We start from the raw sequence: 25519 nt of genomic DNA, 5'->3' as shown, positions 1-25519 counted from the left end.
GTGGTCAACAGGAAATTGGCACCTCCATCACAACAATGCTCCAGCACATTCCTTGCACTTATTTCAGAATTTATGACGAAAAACAAGATTCCTGTGCTGCAACAGGCACATTACTCTCCTGATATGGCCCCCTGCAACTTCTGGCTGCCCCCTCAACTCACAAGGCCACTGTAAGGAAGTTACAAACAAGAGAGAGCATTATAGCAGCAATGGCAGCTGAGCTAAATTCCTTTCCAAAAGAGGCTTTTTTGGCATTCTTCCAACACTGGCAGCATATCTGGGAGAAGTGTGTAGAGTCACAATGGAAGTACTTTGAGGGTGATTAGGGGTCCAACACTTCAGGTCGGCCAAGTTTCTTTCCCTGGTCAAAAGTCAGATACTTTTCTAACAGACCTCGTATTATTATTTTGCTGGGACCATCTAGTTCGTTTTTCATAATAATGACACTCAGGTAATTAAATTTTTCTACACCATTGATGCATCTACATGCAAGGTGGCAACCAATGTGGCCCCTCCACACTGAGTGTAAGAGCCACATCACTTGCCCACCTTACATTTTTAAAACACAACAATGCAATTTGCATATGGTTTTGCGGAATCATTCTAACTATTTCTAGTTATCTTCACCCGGTAGTAATTAAGTGAAGCAAGTGGGGATTAAATGTCATCTTTCATGCAAATAGCAAATTTTAAAGCATATGAAACTAATTCAATAAACTTCAGTTTTTGATGTTAGTCATTACTTCTGTTTTTTAACTGATTTCTGCAGGGCAGTTTGCTCGGCGGTTCCCTGTAACTGTTTGATTTGAGTCCTTGCAGTTTCTATGTCATATGACAGAATAGCTGTACTATCAGGAAAAACTAGACAGATGGCCTATCGTGATACCCTTGGATTTAGTTCCCATTTTCACTGGGGTATATTTGGTTTCAATCTCTTTCACCAAGTCCTAATGATTTATGTGAGAACACAGTTAAAAGCATAAGAGGCAGCCCATCATCTTGTCTGACTGTTGTTCAGACCTCAGCGAATTTTGAGGGCATCCCAGAAACTTTAGCTTGGATTTTGTATTCATCAAGGTAGCTCTAATTAATGCCATCAGTTACAATTAAGGGTGTGTAACAGGACTTCAAGGTCTACTGAATCAAAGGCTTTCTTGAAGTCCACTAAGACTGACACATACTGCTTTTGCGATTATTGACCTCCCTTTGGCTGCTGAGCAATCTTTCCTGAAACCCTTTGGTATCTCCCTATTTTATGTTCAACTTGGACTTCAAATGCTCCAGCAGGGCACACCAGAAAATTTTGTATGTTACCGGTAGCAGGAATGTCCCTCTGTAGTTTTGCTCTATTGTTATTGTTGTTGTTAGTGGCAGTTGTCAGGCACAAAGCATTGACAGTACAAAGTCTTCCACTTTATGCAGTGTAGTAAGGAGTCCAACAATCAAGTGAGCTACAAATGGTAAGTATAGTGTACACATTTTAATTTGGCTTATTTCAGAATGGTGGCTCAATGTGTGGGTAAAGAAAGTGCCTCTGAGGAACAGACTGGTGGAGCGGCAGCATATTTCTGTAACAAGAGTCTAGCTTCAATATGGATAGTTAGCTTTCTTTTCTGAGGAGGAGCTACAGGTAGCGCTCATGATGCACTGAGAATTGCTTCATAGCTTGTTAGAAATAAACAGTGCCAATTGTCTCATTGACTCATTAGTTCATGGTTAAATAAAACCCCTACAAAAACTAAATATCATTTATCTTTTGTTGTTTTAAAAAGGGAAGTGTTCAAAGAAAATTCTTTTCCATTCTAACAGCACTAATGTTGTTGATGGAGCGGGGAACAGGGGGGAGGGGGGGTATTGTCTAATATCGGATTGCACTCAGGGATAATGGCCTCAAAAAGGTTGGGAACCACTGTCATAAAAGCTTTACATCAAGCTGCAAGTACAACAATTGACAATAGAGGAACGGAAGGTTCCAAATGATTGGAAAAGAGCACAGGTAGTCCCAGTCTTCAAGAAGAGTCGTCGAGCAGATGTGCAAAACTATAGACCTATATCTCTGACGTCAATCTGTTGTAGAATATTAGAACATGTTTTTTGCTCGAGAATCATGTCGCTTTTGGAAACCCAGAATCTACTCTGTAGGAATCAACATGGATTCCGGAAACAGCGATCGTATGAGACCCAACTCGCTTTATTTGTTCATGAGATCCAGAAAATATTAGATACAGGCTCCCAGGTATATGCTATTTTCCTTGACTTTCGGAAGGCGTTCGATACAGTTCTGCACTGTCGCCTGATAAACAAAGTAAGAGCCTACGGAATATCAGACCAGCTGTGTGGCTGGATTGAAGAGTTTTTAGCAAACAGAACACAGCATGTTGTTATCAATGAAGAGACGTCTACAGACGTTAAGGTAACCTCTGGCGTGCCACAGGGGAGTGTTATGGGACCATTGCTTTTCACAATATATATAAATGACCTAGTAGATAGTGTCGGAAGTCCCATGCGGCTTTTCGCGGATGATGCTGTAGTATACAGAGAAGTTGCAGCATTAGAGAATTGTAGCGAAATGCAGGAAGATCTGTAGCGGATAGGCACCTGGTGCAGGGAGTGGCAACTAACCCTTAACATACTCGTAGATAAATGTAATGTATTGCGAATACATAGAAAGAAGGATCCTTTATTGTATGATTATATGATAGCGTAACAAACACTGATAGCAGTTACTTCTGTAAAATATCTGGGAGTATGCGTGCGGAACGATTTGAAGTGGGATGATCACATAAAATTAATTGTTGGTAAGGCGGGTACCAGGTTGAGATTCATTGGGAGAGTCCTTAGAAAATGTAGTCCATCAACAAAGGAGGTAGCTTACAAAACACTCGTTCGACCTATACTTGAGTATTGCTCATCAGTGTGGGATCCGTACCAGATCGGGTTGACGGAGGAGACAGAGAAGATCCAAAGAAGAGCGGCACGTTTCGTCACAGGGTTATTTGGTAACTGTGATAGCGTTACGGAGATGTTTAGCAAACTCAAGTGGCAGACTCTGCAAGAGAGGTGCTCTGCATCACGGTGTAGCTTGCTCGCCAGGTTTCGAGAGGGTGCTTTTCTGGATGAGGTATCGAATATATTGCTTCCCCTTACTTATACCTCCCGAGGAGATCACGAATGTAAAATTAGAGAGATTCGAGCGCGCACGGAGGCTTTCAGATGGTCGTTCTTCCCGCGATCCATACGCGACTGGAACAGAAAAGGGAGGTAATGACAGTGGCATGTAAAGTGCCCTCTGCCACACACCGTTGTGTGGCTTGCGGAGTATAAATGTAGATGTAGATGAACTCCTACACAGATACAATGGCACATATCATAAATCTAGAAATGTGCCGTCATTTTGAGATCTCCACTATTGTTACTTTCTCGATATTATTTAGTCATTTACAACAACCGACCAATCCTGGTTATGGGGCAATTCACTGTCCATACAGTTTGTACCCAAGTTGCTTGGTCCATTAAAAATTCTTCATCTGGTGACCCTCTGATTGTTATTTAATAACTCTAGGGAAAATGTTCGGTTTGTACATCTGGAATGGACAGAGAAATCAGCAGTGGCAATACAGCCAAACTGAAGAACACACATTTGATTCTGAGAACACCACTTTGCGGTAGTGAGCCATTGGATGATAAGAAAATATAATAAGGGGATCTCTCTCTCTCTCTCTCTCTCTCTCTCTCTCTCTCTCTCTCTCTCTCTCAAAAAGTTTCAAGATACATATTTGTGTCTTAATATATTTTCACAATATTGTAACATTCCAGCCTGGATTTTCCATTGTTTGATATTTGTGTCTTAGTTGCACCATATTTTCAACTATCCACATGACATTGTCAGAAGCATTCAGTTGTGGTATAAGAAGAATACTAATCAATTGTAGCTAATGTCCTGGCCTCTAAATTGACAACTATGAACTCTACTAGATACACAAAGAATGTATTCAAACATCTGCTCAAGGCTCCACATAGGCATCATCATAATTTCCAGGGATTGTGATATACACAGTGAATCACTTAAAACTGGCACCACAGATATTGCAGAAATGGAAAACACTATTGATGTGCAGTTTTCACAGAATGGATTGATAGTCAGGGGTTCATATTGTTAGACAATCAACAAATTGCAATAACACTTAGAAAGTATATTTTTTGTACAAACATGCACTTTTTTTTAAAATGGGACAGTGCCTATTGACATGACCAAACTAAAAGTAGGGTGAATTAGAATATCAGTGCTGTTCGTTGCAGGAGTCTAGGGTGAGTTGTTTACAAGATATAATACAGGGCTATTACAAATGATCGAAGCGATTTCATAAATTCACTGTAGCTCCATTCATTGACATATGGTCATGACACACTACAGATACGTAGAAAAACTCAAAGTTTTGTTCGGCTGAAGCCGCACTTCAGGTTTCTGCCGCCAGAGCGCTCGAGAGCGCAGTGAGACAAAATGGCGACAGGAGCTGAGAAAGCGTATGTCGTGCTTGAAATGCACTCACATCAGTCAGTCATAACAGTGCAACGACACTTCAGGACGAAGTTCAACAAAGATCCACCAACTGCTAACTCCATTCGGCGATGGTATGCGCAGTTTAAAGCTTCTGGATCCCTCTGTAAGGGGAAATCAATGGGTCGGCCTGCAGTGAGCGAAGAAACGGTTGAACGCGTGCGGGCAAGTTTCACGCGTAGCCGCAGAAGTCGACGAATGAAGCAAGCAGGGAGCTAAACGTACCACAGCCGATGGTTTGGAAAATCTTACGGGAAAGGCTAAAGCAGAAGCATTTCTTAAACAGGAGATTGGAAAACCGATGGATCGGTCGTGGTGGAGATCATGATCAACAATTCATGTCATGGCCTCCACGCTCTCCCGACTTAACCCCATGCGATTTCTTTCTATGGGGTTATGTGAAAGATTCAGTGTTTAAACCTTCTCTACCAAGAAACATGCCAGAACTGCGAGCCCGCATCAACGATGCTTTTGAACTCATTGATGGGGACATGCTGCACCGAGTGTGTGAGGAACTTGATTATCGGCTTGATGTCTGCCGAATCACTAAAGGGGCACATATCGAACATTTGTGAATGCCTAAAAAAAACTTTTTGAGTTTTTGTATGTGTGTGCAAAGCATTGTGAAAATATCTCAAATAATAAAGTTATTGTAGAGCTGTGAAATCGCTTCAATCATTTGTAATAACCCTGTATTTTGAGAAGTTCCCACACTAACACTTGTACAATAACTGTGGTAGCACACATTAAAGAACAATACAACTGCATACACTAGTCACGTGGATTAACAGTAACAAGACACCTGACCATCGTAGGATGTGTTCACAATGACCACCGGCAGTGATAATACACGCTTCCAGTCATGTACGGAACAATGGCTGCACACATGCTAGTATTTCAGAAAAGATTACAGAGCAAGCTGCAGTAAAACGTCATTGCATATCATTGAATGTAGTTGGTATGTCCTTGTAGGCAGCATCTTTTAGCCTTCCCCAGAGAGAAAAGTCTACAGGCATCAAATCAGGGTAAGAGGCTGGCCAACATAGAGGTCTTCTGCATCAATCCAAATGATTTTGAAGCAGTTCATGAAGATATGCTGTAGTACTTAGTGTTGGTACACAAGTTTATCCTAGTCTGCAGAGGATCATCATCTAGTATCTGTAGAAGATGGTCTGTTAGGAAGCTGCAATACTTGTGTGCGTTCAGTGTTCGGTCTATGGAAAATTGGCCCATGAGCTGATGGTTCACTATCCCACACCATATGTTCACACTACATGGACACTGATGTTTCATCTGATGAATCCAATACGGACTGTCAACAGACCAACAGTGCACATTTTGATGGTTTACCTGGCCATGATTGGTAAATGTGGCTTCATAACTAAATGACAATGTACAGAAGTTTACATGATTCTCATAATCATTTCCATGCAGTTCTTGATGGAGAGAGAGATGTGATAGGGGTGGAATCTATGTCAATGGAAAATGCGTAGGCCACTTGCCCCTGACTCATGTCACTTCCTTGTGTGATTGTGCAGGAGCTAATTTTTGGGTCAACTGCAACAGCAGCAAGAACATTAATTTCCCTCTCTTCTGTTGTCACTTGTTTTCTTCTGTTATGTTGTCTAAGTGCTACACTTAACTTTCATGTAAACTGGTTGAAGAGGTTGATAAGTAACTGCCAAGATTGTTGAGACCTATTGGAGTATTTCGCTGCATACACTGTATAAGAATGAACTGCATTCTTCCTACACTCTCCACACACAATAAGCATGTCTGCTTTTTCTGCATTAGTAAATCCCATCACCCACACATGATCTACTGTTTGAACTGTCACACACTGACTGATTAGCAAGTTGCAATGCACTTGAGGAACACACAAGCATGCTTTGAGCAAACATAACAACATTGTAACTAGCAGTTATGCAGGTTGAATGCCACAAACAATAGTCAGTGTGGAAATCTTTCAGAATACAATATCTTGTAAACAACTCACACCAGAAGCCTGTAACAAACACCACTGATATCCTAATTTACCCTGCTTTTAGTCTTTTAATGTCAGTTAGCATTGATCCATTTAAAAAGATATATGTTTGCACAAAAAATACACTTTCCAAGTGTTATTACTGTCTGTTGATGGGCTACCAATCCGTTCTGTCAAAACTGCACATCAATAGCACTTTCCATTTCTGCAATATTTGAGGTGCAAGTTTTAGGTGATTCACCCTGTACATCTAGTGGATCTATCTACCTGAGACCACAATATATCCCAATGGATGCAAATTTTGTGTAGTACATTCAAACTTTTAATGTAATTCGATATATAAAAAACCTACTTACCACATGATGACACAACACACACACACACAAAAGAAGGTCATAATTATGCAATCTTTCAGAGCTAGTGGCTCTTTCTTCCAGCAGAAGGGCTGAAGGGGAAGGAAGCTGGGCGAAGGAAAAGGACTGGGGAGGTCTAGGAAAAGGATAAATTTTGGAAAAGACACCCAGAACTGCGGGTCGGGGAGACTTACCAGACGGGATGAGAAGGAAAGACTTAGACCTTTTCCTTCACCCCTCTTCCTTCCCCTTCAACCCTTATGTCAGAAGGAGGAGCCACTGGCTCTGAAAGCTTGTAAAATTATAATCTCCTTTTATGTGCATGTTGTGCCGCTGCTTGATGAATAGATATTTTTATGTTTTGAACATGGCTGTGATTAGCAACCGTAATTAATTACAATGTCACAAATTTCCAGCCAAACGGTTGCAAATAGAATTTAAAATTCTTTAACTAGTTTTCAACGCCAACTATGGGCACCTTCTTCAGAAGAAACTGTTACCTTACATGGGCTTAAAAGGAAATTTGAGTGTCATCGTTCTAATCAAAACATTAAAATCACAATTAAAACATTTTCCACCTGAATACATAACAGGTATAATCAAAATTTTAAATAATATATAAAAATGCCACTAAGGGCACTACAGTGGTATAGGACACGAGTAACATCCAATTACATTACATTGCCAAAAATTGTTTGTTTTCATTGTTACATTCAGACTTTTGCTGTTCCCAGAACAACAAATTCATAATAAAAGAATGTAAATTTTATTAATATTGGTTTTTGCATCCATATCGCCCATCCCAACTGCCAACATGCAAGTCTCAACCTGTGATATTTATTATATCTGATTTTATAACTAACAGAGCTACTACCTGACATCCAAAAATCTTCACTGAAGGGTGTACTGCATATTACTAATACATGTAACAAAGTGGTCATCAGCTTTCAGTGAGGCATGACAGACAACGGCTAGTTTAAACTACTAGCTACTCCTTCTATGATATTCCACAAATAACACAAAAATTTTGTCAACTGAAGGCATTGTTTCTTCATTGGTTTCAGAAGAAACTCATTTGCCATCTTACCACAGTATCCCTGATTGGTTCATCTAAAGTGTTGAAGTCAGGTTTTCCTTGCTGTTGGTTCTGTTGCTGGTTTGGGACTATCATTTCCCCTTCAACAGACCCACTGAAGTCATCGTACATCTGCAACAAGCATTTAATTTTAAATTTCATAGAAGATATATTTTACATATGCCTTTCAATGACTCATAAACAAACACCAGAAGGAGAGGAAAATGGACTCACTTCTACTGTATACTGTTTCTTGTAATTCTAGAAAAACTTGATAAAATCAACATGTTAAATAGGAGAATAATAGAACATGTCACAAAAGAAAGTGAACAGATAGCACCATACAGCAAAATGAAAACACATGGATTACATTATGTGATCTGCCACAAGATAGAAGGAAAAAAGCCCACTGTAGCTTGAAGGTATTTTCCCTGATGGGTTTACACTTAAAAATATTATATCTTGAAGCAACCACTAAGCCACGCATGTAAATATGACCAATTCAGGGATGGGGATTAACAATGAGGGGGCGATGTGCTAGTCAGCTTGGCTATGGTTTTTACGCAGATTCCCATGCACCACTAGGTGTATACTGGTCTGGTTCCCATGTTCTGCCTAAGACATGCACTACACAAACATTCAGAAAACTTTCTCGCATTGGCACACAGAATTTACTCTGCAAGCAGAGAGAATGGGTACACTGCTTCTATCCTGGTAGACTACAACAAATCATTGTAGCCCTTTCATATGTTCAGTGAGAAGTATTTTTTTTTTTCATGATGATAACTAGTTTTGGACAGCTGTGTCCATTTTCAGATCATCCATATTGTACGTGAAACAATACAGGCAATAACCTATGTACAAAAACTGTCCCTGCCGTGATGATCAAAGCGGCACCATGCCATGCCTGACTCAACAACAGTAATTAGACCAAGTAGGATGGACATTCTCTAACATCTGTCCTGTGCTGTCTAATTACTGTTGTTGCGTCAGCCATAGCGCTAGTATGATCATCACTGCAGGGACAGTTTTTGTACACAGGCTATTGCCTATATTGTCACACTTGCAATATGGATGATTTGAAAGTAACACGGGTGTCCAAAACTAGTTACCATCAAGAAATAAAAAAAGATACTTCTCAATGCAAGTTATGATGGAGCTACAACCATTTATTTTAATTATAACACAAGTTGTGGACCTAGTTTTCACAGGCAGCATGCTACAAGTTCATAAATAGAAGACTGATGACCTTATCTGTTTGATCTCCAAAAACAATCAGAATCAGAATCTCTTGCTACCACCCGTCCTTTCACAAATTTCTTAGTTCCTGGCATGGGCAACTACAGAAATTTATCCAGAGCATGTGAGTGATGTGTGTGTGTATGTGTGGGGGGGGGGGGGGGGGGACTCTAAAATAGCCATTTTTTCGTATAAATGAATTGTTCAGTTTTGAGATTTGTCATGCCACAAGAACTAAATATTATAGGCTATACATGCCACAGGGACTAAATTTTATAAGTTACAGAAAAAGAAACTTTTTATATCCCAGAGAACTAGTGTATGACAATTCTGTAATGAATAAGAGCTCTGTAGGCCTACTCCGGACTCAGGATGAGGATTGTAGTGGTGGGGCAGGGATGTGAGTCCTTTATTTTTTGCACACTTCTATGGTTCTTATCCTTTCCACACTATCGCTTCAATAATTCAGTCCAACATCACCATAATTAACCAGTTTCACTCCATTCACAAAATATTTTACACTGTGACAGTAATTTCCTGCATCCCATTTTTGTAACAGAGCATTTGCCCTCTAACTGCTGGGATAAAATTCCTAACATCTGAGGAAGCTCTCTTAGCTGCTTATGCCCTATTTTTATCCAGAATTCTCTCTTTCTAACAAAGAACCAATCACTCCCAACTAAACATCCTCCCCTTAAGCCCATTAACCCATTAAACACTCCATACCCTATCTTTCTAACTTATTCTCTGTAAACTTTTCTCATATAACACACAGCTTCTGAGCACCTCCATCACGTTCCCCCCACTGAAGTCAATCTAGCTTCTAAAATCCTTACACCTACAGAAGCCTCATTCCTACCGAAACAACTTTAGTCTCAAAATCAGATTTAACCCTGCACGACTAGTAAAATGTCAGCTTTGCTTTACTCATTCACTTCAGCTGAATTATTTCTTTGCCACCCACCCTACTGACAACAGCAAGCTTACACCAAGGCAACAAAAGTCATGGGATATCTCCTGATTGAGTGTCAGAGCTCCTCTTGCCCAGTGCAGTGCACCATCTCAATATGGTAAGGTCTCAACAAGTTCTTGAAAGTCCCCTGCAGAAATACTGAGCCATCCTGCCTCTGTAGCTATAGATAATTGCGAAAGTGTTGATAGGCAGGGTTTTGTGCACTAACTGACCTTTCAGTGACGTCCCATAAATGTTTCATGGAATGAATGCTGGACAATTTGGGTGGCCAAATTATTCACTCAACATCCAGAATGTTCTCCAAACCAGTCGCAAACAACTGTGGCCCAGTGACATGACACAAGGTCATCCTCAAAAATTCCATTGTTGTTTGGAAACATGAGAGCCATGGAGGGCTGAAAATGATCTCCAAGTAGCCGAACCTAACCATTTCCAGTCAATGATTGGTTTGGCTGGACCAAAGGACCCAGCCCATTCCACGTTAAACACAGCCCATGCCATTATGGAGCCACCAGCAGCTTGCACAGTGCCTTGTTGACAACTTGAGGCCATGGCTTCATGGGGTCTACATTACACTCGAACCCTAAAAGCAGCTCTTACCAACCGAAACTGGGACTCATCTGACCAGGCCACAGTTGTCCAATTGTCCAGTGTCCAGTTGACATGGTCATAAGCCCAGGAGAGGTGCTGCAGGTGGTTGTATTGTTAAGAAAGGTACTTGCATTGGTCATCTGCTGCCACAGCCCGGTAACACAAAATTTCACTGCACTGTCCTAACAAATATGTTCATCTATATCCCACATTTCATGCAGTGCTGCTTGTCTCTTAGCACTGACAATCCTGCAAATACCGCTGCTCTCTGCCATTATGTGAAGGCTGTCAGCCACTGCATTGTCCATGGTGAGAGGTAATGCCTGAAATCTGGTATTCTTAGCACACGCTTGACACTGTGGATTTGCAAATAGTGAATTCCCTAATGATTTCCAAAATTGAATGTCCCATGCATGTAGTTCCAACTACCATTCCATGTTCAAAGTCTGTTAATTCCTGTTGTACGGCCACACATTGTAAACCTTTTCATATGAATCACCTGAGTGTATATGACAACTCCGCCAATGCACTGCCCTTTTATACCTTGAGTATGCAATACTACTAATACTACTGCCACCTGTAAATGTGCATACCGCAACCTCACGATTTTTGTACCCTCAGTGTAAAGCATGCCTAGATCACGGACTCAAACAATTCAAGATCCCACCAAACACAATGCATGACCTCTAATACCCAGCCACCCTTTGATAATCTTCCCAGAATTCCTTACTTCACTTCACCTTTATTCCCCAAATTCCTTCACACCAAGCTCAACATAAGGTATGTAAACAGAAGAGATAGGTACTCACAGCGTAAAATCAATCCAGATGCAAATATCCTTCTTACAGGCAAGGACCCCACCAATGCAGTCATGAACTGTAATGACAGCATGACAGAGGATATTCATTTGCTTTCCAACAATACAACTTACAAACCTTACCACTATGATACCCCCCCTCCCTAAGGTCCAATATGGACCCCAGCACAGCCTCAAAACATTTGGTTTAACACCTTCTACATCCACTTTGTACCTTCTCATCAAACTTAACTAGACTGGTTCCCCTGGTGGTCACCCCATTTTTACTACTAACGATGCTCCATCAGATACAGCCCCTGCCTTTGTTGTACATCTTCAAAATCAATTTTTGATGGATTTACCAACATCCAAGATGCTAATTACTTCTTGATTTGTGTGGCCATATTGCCTGTAGCTGCTTTACAGTTTCTGAGAGTATTTTTGTTCAATCATTACAATTACAAGCAAATGCAAGTTTTTCTCAACAGGCACATTTCACTTTATTGGAGTAAAGCATCATCAGTAGTGGTAATTTCTGCTTGGTTTTTCACTTACACCAGGAAATGTTGTCTGCTAGATATCTTTTGGTTCCTTTCTTAGTAAGACACTGATGATTGTGGTATAATTTTACAACTCTGCAGTGTACAAAACTGTACTGAGTCAAATGTAAGAAATGCATATTTCTGCAAAGCAGTGAAAACTTATACCACAATCATCAGTACCTAATGAAGGGAGGAACCCAAACTTTGCTAGAAGATCGCATTTCCTGATTTAGGAAAATAAATAAATAAAGCAGAAATTACCACCACTGACAATGCTTTAGCTCAGTAATGCAAAAATGTGTCTGGTGAGAAAAACACACATTCTCTTGTAGTTGTACTGCTTGAACAAAAGTACACTCAGAAACTAATTACTTCATCCATCATTTCCTCACATATCCTGTCCCATTACCAGCAGATTCCTTACTTGTCACTACAGATGCAGTACATCAACATCTCCCACGCCCATGGCCTTGTTGTCACAGAACACTAGTGTTCTCGGTGTCTCGCATCAAATCGAGGGGGTCACTGAGCTAGAGGTACTCATCAAATGGACTGTTGTCACAATGTCGTTTTGTATGCTCCTTTTCAACAAACACTACAGAGAGGTATAAGCTTTAACCTAGGATATTAACAAACAGTTTAGGGGTCATGTACTTTATAGCACTATATCTCTTCCTCTTACCAGTCTTGTACTGGTAATGAAGATTCCTTCTGCAGCCATAACTTAAACTGAGTCAAGGGCCTATGCATAACATATATTAGTGACCTTCACTACAGAGGTAATATTAAAGACCTGTTTGTGACTGTAATGTTCAAATGTAGATATTTTGTGGAGCAACATTTACTGCCAAAAGTAATTTCATATGGACGGGAAGATCAATGACATAGTAAAAGGCATGTAATTTCATATGGAATGAAACATCAAAGAGAAGACATAGAAAATGGCATGGTGCAGAAACTCTCATCTCATATCTAAGGGACAACAGGGCATGTACTGAATTTAGCACATCTCATTCATTGTAGCTAGAGCTTTCCACAAGTGGTTGTGTACGTTTGGGATTATGGGAAAAGACTGGTTCAACGTGCTGAACATAAACATATTCAAAGCGTATAGGCTTTGTTTTTCGAAAAAATAGACCTGTTACACACGACACCTTCCAAACAGATGTGCTTTAGCTCCAAAGGTCGCAGCAGACATGATTAAAATAGTGTATGACATTACCAATGTTAAGTGGCCACATTTTACACTATTTTCATACTATCAAAACTATGTTCCATGCACAATTACTTTCCGTTTATTTCTACAAAACTTTGGTACCGCTATTTCCCACTACTTTATTGCACTAAAGCAAAACACACACACACACACACACACACACACACACACATTATATTTTGTACACGTCATTTCATTTGTTATTTAGTATCACCCTTGTCATGCTACCGACTAGTACTAGACTGCCGCTTTTGTGTCATGATTTTCATACAGCAATTGTAAATCACAATACTGGGTTACTATCGCCTGTCACAAATTAAAAGTTACAGTTCCAAATCCCGACCAAGGTACCAAGTTTTAGCCAGTAAACAAGAAGAAAACGCTTTTTGTAGTCTGCTTTGGTCATATAACACGATGTGTAGCTACAATTGCAAGCTTCAGTTCCCAATAATTTCGATATAAATGCCAGACGTCATCAAAATTACAGGATGACAGATTACATTTGAGGTTACGTTTTCTCTGCATGTCTAAACACCACATAGGTCTTATATCAAAGTTAACAATAAATATTCGAAACATTTTTAACATACATCTAGTTTTGCTTCGCCGCCCGATGCCATGATTGAAAAGTTCGTTTATTCCGCTTGTAACAAACCGGCCAGCCTAGCTGTTTACATCGTCGTCTACGTGTGCAAGCAGCAGACAAAAAACATTAGACTATCGCTCGCCGCCAAACATATGAAAGTGTATCAATTTTACAAAGTGCTCCTTGTAGAGCACAAGTGCAAGCCACGTGTTTTGCGAATACGAAAGTGAAACTAAGATTGAGTTTATAGTTGTTACAATAGTTTAACGTAACCCCGTATCGATGGACGTGATTATTTCATTATTAATTTTAAGTCTGGTGTATGTGCCTTTAATCATTGCTGTGGACCCTGAAACTAATGAAAACAAAGGTCCGGTTGATAATCAACCATTTAAAAACGATGACCCCGACGAATTACTATGTATCCTTCAATATACCTTGGCGCTGCCAAATTGTGTGTGTAAACGGCAGCAACAAAAGTTCCGTCAATAAGTCTCAGATTGCTTCTTAAAAGAGCAGTGTGCAATACATTTCCTCGAAAATGTTGTTTGCGGTCAGTTCTGAAAACTATTTAATGAAAACTTCAGGATGTTTCCAAAACTGCCGCAGATGTCAGAATACATGCATAGCAACTAATTAATTGTCTACTCTTCTGCAAAACTGATTGTTGCAGCTAAAGCCTTTTTGACATCTCACTTATTGCAGCATTTACAAAACAGTTCTGGTGATGTCAGTCCATTTCTTTTACGTTTGAACTGTTAGACGTGTTTCACGTTAAGTCTTATAGTGTGTTTCTGCCTAAAGTTGTTTAACATGCTGTGCATTGTATTTTTAAGGTAATATATGCAATATTTTTATAATTAACAGCGTGTAAGTATCTAGTTAAAGTCTTTGTTCATTGATAATTATTAAGAGTTTTTTTACACTCTGAATTAGCCCTGATGTTACTAGATTTATAACTGAAAAACACAATATTGTGTATGTTCTACAGGATTAATATGAAAAACACAATATTGTGTATGTTCTACAGGATTAATTTATTTAGTTGACCAGTTTTCGGCTTAGAAGGCCATCATGTAGAACATATGCAATATTTCATTTTTCTTTTATAATTATGTTGTTCTACCAAGAAACGAGGAACAATCCGTTACCATCTGTGGATTTAATTTACATCTACATCCACATCCATGCTCTGGAAGCCTCTGTGAAGTGCATGGCAGAGGGTATGCCCCTTTGTACCAGTTATTAGGGTTCCTTCCCATTCTGTTCATGTATGGAGCGTGGGAAGAATGGTTGTTTGAATGTCTCTATGTGTGCAGTAAGTATTCTGTTCTTGTCCTCACAATCCCTTTGTGAGCGATTTGTAGGCGTTTGTGGTATATTTGTAGAATCTTAATTTAAAGCTGGACCTTGATATTTTGTTGGTAGACTGCCTCGGGATAGAGCATTTCTATCTTCAAGAGTCTTCAAGTTCAGTTTCTAAGTCCTATTTAATAAGGTCCCACACACTTTAGTAATATTCTAGAATTAGTTGCACAAGTGATTTGTAAGCAGTCTCCCTTGTAGCCTGGTTGCACTTGCCCAGTATTCTACCAATGAACTAAAGCCTACCACTTTCTTTACCCTCAACTCTCTCTGTATGTTCATTCCTTTTCATAAGCCCACAAAGTGTTACACCCATGCATTTGTATGAGTTGGCCAGTTCTAACTGTGACTCGTTGATGTTATAGGATACTATGCTTTCTTGTTTTGTGCAGTGCACAATTTTACATTTATGAACATTTAAAGCAAGGTGCCAATCTTTGCACCACTTCGAAATCTTGTCAAGATATGACAGAATATTTATGCAGCCCCTTTCAGGCACTACTTCATTATAGATAACTGCATCATCTGCAAACAGTCTGAGGTTGTCATTAATATTGTCTGCAAGGTCATTATTATACAGCATGAACAGTAAGGGTCCTGACACTTCATGGGGCACACTCGAAATTACTTATACATCTGACGATGACTCTCCATCCAAGATGAGATGCTGTGTTCTCCCTACCAAAAAGTTATCAGTCTATTCACAAAAGTCTCTTGATCCCAACCTCCCACTACATGATTGAACTTTTGGCAATAAACATAGGCGTGGTACTGAGTCAAATGCTTTTTGGAAGTCAAGAAATATTGCATCTACCTGACTGCCTTCACCCAAAGCTTTCGGATGTCCTGTGAAAAAGTACGAGTTGAGTTTCACATGATCGATGTTTTCAAAATTGAGTCTGGTTGTTGTGAAGGAGGTCATTCTGTTGAAGATACCTCATTATGTTTGAACTTAGAATATGTTCTAAGGTTCTACAACAAATCAGTGTCAAGGATATTGGACAGTAGTTTTGTGGATCACTTCTATTACCCTTCTTGTAGATGTGTGTGAACTGTGGCTTTTTCCAAGAACTGGGCACGGTTTTTTCCTCGAGGGCTCTATGATAGACTGTATTTAGAAGAGTGGCTAACTCAGATGCAAATTTAGTATGAAATATGAACTGGACTGAAGTTTTGTTCAATTTTAAAAATTTCAGCTGATTCTCAAGACTATGGACACTAATACTGATTTCACTAATCTTTTCAGTGATACAAGGATTTAATTGTGGCAATTCTCCTGGGTTTTCCTTTGTAAAGGTACATTTGAAAACAGAGTTCAGCATTTCAACTTTCGCTTTGCTACCCTCAGTTTCAGTTCCTCTCTCATTTGCTAAGGACTGGACACTTATCATTGGTGCCACTAACAGCCTTTACATGCGACCAGAATTTCTCTGTGTTCTATGGAAGATCATTTGACAATATTCTTCTGTGGTAGCCATTGAAGGCTTCATGCATTGCACTCTTGACAGCCAAATGTGTTTCATTCAGCATCTCTCTATCTACAGCCCTATGCTTTGTTTTACACCTACTATGCAGTAATCTCTGTTTCGTTAGAAGTGTGTGTCCAGTGACTGTATACCATGGAGAATCCCTTCAATTATGAATGGTTCTACTGGGTACGTATCTATCCAGTGCATAGTCAGCTATTCTTTTAAACTTGAGCCAAAGTTCCTCTATGTGCTCCTGTCTTATGCTGAAAGTTTCAAGTTCCTTATTGAAATATGACACTACTGATTTTTTTAATCTAGTTTACTTTCTGCTTGTTTTAGTTGTACTTTGGTAATCATTGTTGCCACAACTGTGTCATGGTCACTTGTACCAGTTTTGGTGTGGACAACTTGAAAGGTGTCAAGTCTGTCTGTTGCCATTTCGATCTAATTTTTTTTCGATCATGAGTGGTATTCCAAACTGTCTGTTCTAAGTAGTTGTCAGAGAAGACATTTATTCATGTTTCATAGGATGTCTTATCCCACTCACCACTAACAAAACTAATTTTTCCCAATTGACTGTTGGATGATTAAACTCTCCACCTATGATTACAGTACAATAGGGGAATTACATACAAGTGAACTGAGGTTTTCTCTAAAGTTTTCGGTTGCATCAGAAGATGAGTCCAGTGGGCAATAGAAGGATCCAATTCCATTTTATGCCCACCGTAAACTGTGTCTTGCCCAAACAATCTCACATCTCTGTGGATTCGAGTTTCTTGTTTACTGTGACAAATTCACCACCTCCGTTTCTCATTAACCTATCCTTTTGATATCTAATTAAGTTTTCCCGAAAAATCCCACTGCTATCAATTTCAGGTTTCAAGCAGCTTCCTCTACTTATTTGTTTTTTCGTCAATGATAAATAGAAAAGGGCACTTGTTATCTGGCCACTGTTCCAAATGTATATTACATTTGTTATGGTCTTCAGTCGGAAGACTTGTTTGATGCAGCTCTACACACCACTCTGTCCTGTGCAAGCCCATCTATCTCCGTATAACTACTGCAACCTACATGTATTTCAGCCTGCTTACTGTATTCATCTGCTGGTCTGCTACAACAATTTTCAATTTTACACCCCCCCCCCCCCCCAGTATTAAATGAACGATTTCTTGATGTATCAGAATGTGTTCTTTCAACCAATCAATTTTTTTTGGTTTATTACATAAAATTATAAGGTGTTGTCTCTCTCAGCTATGATAATGCGTTCATTATGCTGTTCATAGTAGCTGACCCACATTCCTATTTTATTATTCATTATTAGACGTACTTTTGCATTAGCCCTATTTGCTTTTGTATTTATTACACTGTATTCACGTGACCAGAAATGCTCTCCATCCTGCCACTGAACTTCACTAATTCCCGCTATATCTGACATAAACATATACATTTTCCTTTTTAAATTTTCGAACCTATCAACCTGATTAAGGGGTCTAATATTCCTTGCTCTTTCATGTAGACTGCCAGTTTTGTATTTCCTGATATTGATATTCTCCTAAATAGTCCCTGCTTGGAGGTCGGGTAGGGGGCTATTTTATCTCCGGAATATTTTACCTGAGAGGATGCCATCAGAGTTTAACCATATAGCAGAGCTACATGCCCTCCACAAAAGTAATGGCTGTAGTTTTCCATAGCTGTCAGTCTTTTGCAGTACCAGCACAGTAAGGCCATACTGGGTGCTGTTACAAACCAGATCCGTCAGTCATCCAGATTGTTGGCACTGCATCTACTGAACAGGCTGTTGCCTGTTTTCAGGAACCACACATTTGTCTGGCCTCTCCATAGGTAATCCACCGTTGATACGGGGCTGTGTATTGTTGGGGCACGAAGGCCACCCTGCCTTGGCAAGCTCTGTGGTTCCTGGGGGGATATTACCTTTACAGTGATTTTATTCTTATCCACAGGATGAACAAGATGTTATGTGTGTCAGTGTTGTCAGTAAGTAATCGCAGTTGCAGAATGTTAACAGACGTGCACTAGTATGGATATAATCTTCTTCCCATCTGTAGATGGTACTGTTTTGAGTGCAGTAATGTAGTGGTAGAGTTCAGCTATCACCCTTAGCAATATTAAACAGTTTACCAGTTTAAACAGCAGCTAAAAGCTATCGACAAGTGCACCAAAATGTGCCAGCAAATGTATTTATATGCAGGGTGATTTCTTGATGATGTTACAGACTTTCAAGAATGATAGAGAAGGATAAATATGTATCAATTTGGGATAAGGGTCTATGTACTGGAAATGAACAAGTCAAAAGTTATAAGTGAAAACCATTCTGATTATCTTGACGGTGGAATACCTGTACTGGTACTGTTGTTGCTAAGATTGTAGGGTAGGCAACTTTCAGAGGTGGTGGTATGGACCAAAACAAGAAAAAATTTCTAGTGAACATGGGCTCCAAATTGCAGTTAAGAACACTTGTTCAATAAAGGAGATGTGTTTAATGCTAGTGAAGATGGAACAAGTGCTCATAGTTCCTCAGGTATGAATTTTAAAGCTCATGTTTACTAGACATTTTTTTCCCTTGTTTTGTTCCATACTACAACCTCTGAAAGTTGCAAACCCTACAGTCTTAGCAAGGACAGTACCAGTACACATATTCCACTGTCAGAGGTATCACAATGATTTTCACTTATAACTTTTGTCTCATTCGTTTCTGTTACAGGGTCCCTTACCTCAAAGTGATACATTTGTCCTTCTCCATCACCCTAGAAAATTTGTAACATAATAGTGGAATCTCCTTGATGCTCTTTAGCGTCATTGGATGACAGTTCCAGGTATGGGTTCATATTCAAAATATTATGTACTTACTCTCCTCTAAAATTCCTAGAAGTTTGTAATGGGAATTTCCAAACACCCTGTGTAAGTAAACTAATTCCAGCTGTGTCTCATTGATATTGAGATCATAGCGTATTACATTTTTTTAATTTGTGAAGTACAAAATTTTACATTTCTCAACATATAAAGCAAGCTGCCAGTCTTTGCACCACTTTAAAATTTTATCAAAATGTCACTGGATATTTGTAAAGCTATCTTCAGATAGAACTTAATCGCAGATAGCTGCATCATCTGCAAAAGGGAGAGTCCCAGGTGGTAGGCGTAGAGGTGGTGTGGGAGTGACCACAAATTGAGTCTTGGGGTTGCCAGTCTGTTGTTGTCTTTTTGTAGATGATGCTGTTCTCTATAGTGAAATACTGACTGAAAAAGGCAGCAATAGTCAGTGAGGACTGATAGGTTTCGAAGTGGTGCAAAGGTTGGAAACTTTTTTTAAGTGTTCTTAAACGAAAAATTTCTCCTAAATGGATTTCAGAAAAGCAGCCTATGGCTGCACTATCAATGTTTTTGTATATCCATCCTTCCCATTGAAGGATGGTCGGATTTCGGCAACCTGCAGTATTGGTAGGTTCAGTGGACCCCTTAGGATGACACAGGATCCCACAGTGGCCATTACCTGCAACATACAGGGTTTTGTAGAAGTGAAAATGTTGATTACTATATGGTCATATGTAGTGATCCTTTGCTATGGTTAGGCTTGTTAATCAGGATATTCAAAGGCTGTGTGTATGTCTTCACATAGTCATTCGACACTGGAGCAATGTGACAATTATCTTGTAGTTATACAGTTTGACCTAATGTTTAGCGAAAAATTTTCTCTATGTGAAATATCAGAGGATGCCCTACGATAAGAAAACGACTAAACGGGCAAGGGAAAGATGCAGGCCATTTATCACAAGTCACTTGTTACTTCACGAAAGTCCAACAATCTTCTATTGCACAGATACCAAAAACACTAATAAAATACAAATGATTTAGGCAGTTACTGCAAAATTTCTTCAATTGAATAAATTGATGATTAATTAGTTAATCTAAATGCACCAATTTAGGAAGGACTGACAAGCACATAGTACAATGAAATATAACTCAAACATGTACTTAGCGGTGGGCAAACAATGCCAGCAATGATGCTAAAGATTACAATTCAAACATATGACTGGCCCAAGGGGGTGCTTGACATTAATGAATAAAACTTACAAAAAGTGCAGTAACATAAAATTACGCAAGTCTGATATCAACACAGATATCCAATATTTGTTCAATCAGATAAGCCCCCTGGGCATAAACAAGATTCTGGCGTGGAAAAATAATAAAATACAACTTAACAAATGTGCATTACTGCATTACACCAATATTAAAACTATTACGATAAAACCAAACTTCAGACAGGAAAAACATGGAAGGGGCAGGTACGGCAGGCCAGGTATTAATAAGACGGTTTAGAATAATGGACACTACTGGTTAAATTGACGCCCGATTGCTAGGGAATAGAAACTAAACGTATGAGGGATGCATTAGCAAGCCATGAGGCCACAACGTCTTAGAGGCTGTAGTGAGATGGGAAGTGGTGCGCCGCCTGCCCACACATACACAGCCAACCCGGACAGACTACACCAAATGAACCGGCAGGTAAGAGATAACACCAGGGGGCAGCGCCTCCAAATGCTACGAACAGCTTGGAAAGGCAAGAGCTAACAAGCAAACGAATAATTCAGGCATAATGATCATAGAACATATGAAAATGCTCAGACCAAGACAAGAACTCTGTGTGAGCATGGCCCCAAGCCCCAGTCTAACCTAAGAACTACTGAAAGGATTAGCCACTTAATCTTACAATAAAATAAAACAAGTTTATTTAATAACCAAGAAATCACAGGGTGTTCAACACATTAACTTGAGTGACATAAAATCTTGAGGGCTAACACTCAAACAACTACAATAGTAATTATATTTAAAGCAAGAATTATTAATTTTCTTGAAAGGGGGCAAAATCTCACCAGAATTGTGGAACTTAACCACCCAAATGAACCAAGATTCACTGGGCCGCTAGAGTTTTCTTACCGTGGATGTGGGCAATTTTATAGTCGCTACATCAGTCAGGGAAGCAACGACTTCCAATACAAATAAAACTCAGTCTCAACTTCAGTGGTCACTAATACAAGTGGCGGCCTAGGACATATGACGCAATTAATTTCAGGCCCGAATGATAAGATAAGCATTTGTTGAACAAGTTACAATTACAGGAAATTGAAAACACACAAATATGATACTCAGATAATTTCAGAGGCACCACAAAGTAATTTTAACACTTGAGACAGAGTGATGGAAACCCACAGGCAATCCACCATAGTGGGAGCAACTTCAATGTGGGAGCACATGTGTCAATCACATAATGACTAGGTGATTCTTCAATTTCTCCAGGCGTATTTTATGACAAAATAAATCTCGGGTGAACAGCCTGGTATGAGTGTGCATAGGACACAATATTTCGGCAATCAACCACGTTGCCATCATCAGGTGTGCTGATGTACCGTATATGCATGCCCCTACAAGGCTGTTCACCTGAGATTTTTTTCGTCACATAATGAGTACCTTACCCTCAAAGGACAGAAAAGACAGCACCAGAAAATGAACAACACTTCAACACCAATATCAGTAACTATGCCTGCTTAATCTGGGGTAAAGCGCATGTGTCAACATTAGGCCCACCAATACAACTGTACCGATAACTGGCCACTTAGACAATTGTGCACCCGTAAGCTCCATGTACAACTTACTGTGTGTCACATATGCTTCTTATCTCTCTCTCTCCCTGACTGCCTGCCCACATTGTCAACAAGCCATTCCAAGGAACTACAACTAACAGGCGACCGAAGCGCCACCCAGCACCTAGACAGAGATGGATCGCACCAGTAGCCAAAGATGTAAAACATAGAATAAGCTGACATGGCTCATATGTCTAGTTTTTCCAAGCATTGTTTTTTGTTGTGTAATGCAGCTGTGTTCCAGTTGTAACATTCTTTAAGGGGGTTAAACTTTCATTTGTCAGTGACAGAACGAAACCAATCTATCTGTATGTCTTCATTACAGCAGTCTGTAATGTTGTTGACATCAATGGGACATTAAAGTGTAATCATCCTTCCCTTCATTCCCTCTTCTATACAAGTGACTCATAGTAATATTCTACAATTCTTACGGCCTGCCCTCTTGTCACATCTCATGGTAAGTAAAGCAGGTGATTCACCAGCAACTGAAATTGGTTATCACAACCATACAAGACACTCAACATTAATTAGCAAATGTAATTGATTGAAAGTACCTTTCTTTTTGTGGTATCATTAAACACAGTACTTACTTGAGAACTGGGTTTTCTGTAGCAGATTTGTTGTCCAAGGGCATGATAATGAGTGATGGATTATCCATAAATCTTTGTTGGTGTTAGCAATGATAATGTTTGATTGCCAGTCATCTACAAGGATGTATTTATGCTACCGCAGGTAAGGAAATAAAAATGAGATGATTCCTAGCTTTGAACAATTTTGTTTCTTCAAAACAAAGAAGACGAAACAAATTGACATTGTTCACATAGTAACTAGCTCGTAATTTTGTCATATGATATCCTGAAGTTCCTTTGACAGGAGAAAGAGCCAGGAAATAAAAAATAATAATAATAATGATGGAAAGATGCATAGATATTGGATGGATGGGGGAAAAATACCCTTAGGAGAAATAAGTTATGAAGGAGAGTAGCAGGTAACACAGAACTAGCTTTTGGCCTTCTCTCCTGAACCTTTTCTTTCAGGAGGTATAAGAATAATGAGAAGAAAGTAAGAAGTGACAAGGAACTAGCTTTGGCCTTCTCTTCTGACTCTTCTTCCTCCCCATCTCACAGTATTTCCTTTTCTTCCGTAGTGGTTTCGTATTTCCTGTCTGACGCTTTCTTCTGACAAATGCACTGCTTTAACAGTAAATTCAACATTTTGTTCCTCATTCGTATTGGTGGTGTTCATACTATTGGTGTTTCTGTAACAGCAGTTTGTATGTAAGTACCTCTTTTCTAAATAAAATATTTTTAAGATATGAAAATGTAAAATTTGCAGCTTTCTTCCTTAACAGAACAGTCAGACGCCTATTTAAGAAGCGGAGAGCTGAACAAATACAAGCTGTAAAGGGCTTACTCACAATGGATAGCTATGAAAAACAATACAGAATGATTTCTGTAATTGTCGATAAGTTATTCAATGTAAGTTGCTATGAAGATCTATTTTTAATACTATTTTCTTTCATCTGTGGTGTTACATACTTTCTCTGTTTCAACCAGTCCTCGAATATAATGTGGAGAGTTATATTGTTACAACAAAATAATAATTAATCTTCCTACTCTTATGAAGAGGCTGCATGTGGGTACAATGAGATGCTGAAAGATCAATTGTTTGCAGAACATGACATTCTTCTGTGTACTAAGAGGGAGATGGAAAGGTCGGAAGAAATTTTCATTAGACGTAAAATTCTCCGCGTACAGCAGGTTGACATTTAACAGTGAAATCTTCTGGGGTATTATTATCTTTTTTATATAATCTTTGGATTGTTTTATGGCAAGTAGAAGTTTGCTTGTCAATTGTGCAATTATACAATCTGCAACATAACGAGTATCAGCTCAGCCCGTAGAGTAATGATTATTGTGAACCACCTTTATCAGAACAGTAGGCTATATAGTTTTCAGCGAGTTGTATCTAATGTATTAGTAGACATTTTGAGTTACATAAATGCTCTGTTTGAGGTATTAGATAAACACAGCAGCCCGGCAGTATGTGAAGTACCTGTTTTCCTCCTAATATACGTATATAAAGTAATCTGGAAGAAGTTCCCATAATTATCACTGCTAGTAAATCAGCTTAGTTGTAATATGTTGTTAGTATACTTTACAGAAACAGATTTAAGTGGTTGCATCTGTCTATTAATGTAAAACATGACTCATTCCACAACCCTGAAGTTTCTCTTCAATGATGAGCTAATGAAATACGATTTATGAATGAATGGCTAATTGCAGTGTTAAAATACTCTGCAAGCTAGAGTTATTTTGTAGAATACTTGATATACTAAACTTTTTGTTAACCTCACCAGATAATTCAAGTAAATGTTTTATGGCACAATAATGGACCACTACAAAACAAAGCCAACTGTGACCTTTGGGAGTGGCACCACTATTATGATGTTACTCCACCAATGCAGAAACTGACATGAGAGCTTTAGGGGCTACTGGAAATGTCAGTTTTAGAGGAACCGTCTGGTGGTGATAAGTGCTTAAAGCTGTAAGTGTGAGTGGCAGACTGGTTTGCCCTTATTGCATGTTCGGGTCCTGTCATGGTCACCAATAAAGGTTGGCTTATTCCTGAAATGAAATAAATATTCATATTACAGGTTTGAATTGTGGTCTCTCAAATAGAGTTCCAGTTTTAATTTTAATGTTACTTTGCTTGACTTTTATGGAGACTTTCTTTTTAATAATTTTTGCAAAACCTCGAAGGAATAATGACTCTCATAATTAAAACAATTAAAATGTTGTTTTGTCACTTTCAGTTGGTGGACAAGGAAACATCATAGTTCGATATTTAGAAGATACAAGTTGCTGGTCTGAAGGAACACACATGACAATACGAGACTGCTGCTAATAAAATGATAGTTAACGGCAATTATCTTCACACTGATTGCTGTGAAATGTCACTAAACAAATACAAATTGTTTAAGACAGAAGCAATTAGGGTCAGTATATTGCCATATGAAATAAAACACCAACATGTTTGTTGACTTACTTTATCAACTTTTGTACAGCATCTGGTAGATTATGCTAAGACGTTCCTCTTACAACTCTAGTAGACA

General features: G+C 39.2%; 2 protein-coding genes across 5 annotated transcripts in view; one reads left to right on the top strand and one right to left on the bottom strand.

Annotated features, from left to right (window-relative positions):
- Positions 1–14075, bottom strand: part of LOC124619315 (protein YIPF6) — an 80315-nt gene extending 66240 nt beyond the window's left edge. For both annotated transcript variants that reach the window (XR_006980068.1, XM_047145625.1), the window contains exons 1-2: positions 13918–14075; positions 7983–8102 (exon numbers count right to left, since the gene is read on the bottom strand). Coding sequence is in view for 1 of the 2 variants with exons in the window: in XM_047145625.1 (XP_047001581.1) it covers positions 7983–8102; positions 13918–13947 (150 nt within the window). In the remaining variant the exon portion in view is untranslated. The remainder of the gene's footprint in view (positions 1–7982; positions 8103–13917) is intronic.
- Positions 14038–25519, top strand: part of LOC124619314 (coiled-coil domain-containing protein 134-like) — a 43743-nt gene continuing 32261 nt past the window's right edge. Inside the window, exons 1-2 of one of the 3 annotated variants that reach the window (XM_047145622.1) lie at positions 14038–14334; positions 23761–23882. In XM_047145622.1, coding sequence (XP_047001578.1) covers positions 14196–14334; positions 23761–23882 — 261 coding nt within the window. In that variant the 5' untranslated portion in view covers positions 14038–14195. Of the gene's footprint in view, positions 14335–23760; positions 23883–25219; positions 25403–25519 lie in introns of those variants that run through there. The other 2 variants (XM_047145624.1, XM_047145623.1) reach the window with 2 other exon arrangements.

This window comes from Schistocerca americana, chromosome 6 (assembly GCF_021461395.2).
Source record: "Schistocerca americana isolate TAMUIC-IGC-003095 chromosome 6, iqSchAmer2.1, whole genome shotgun sequence".
In the NCBI taxonomy this organism is placed as follows: domain Eukaryota; kingdom Metazoa; phylum Arthropoda; class Insecta; order Orthoptera; family Acrididae; genus Schistocerca; species Schistocerca americana.
Note: the sequence above shows the minus strand (reverse complement) of the source record. Positions and strands in the feature narration are given on the sequence as shown.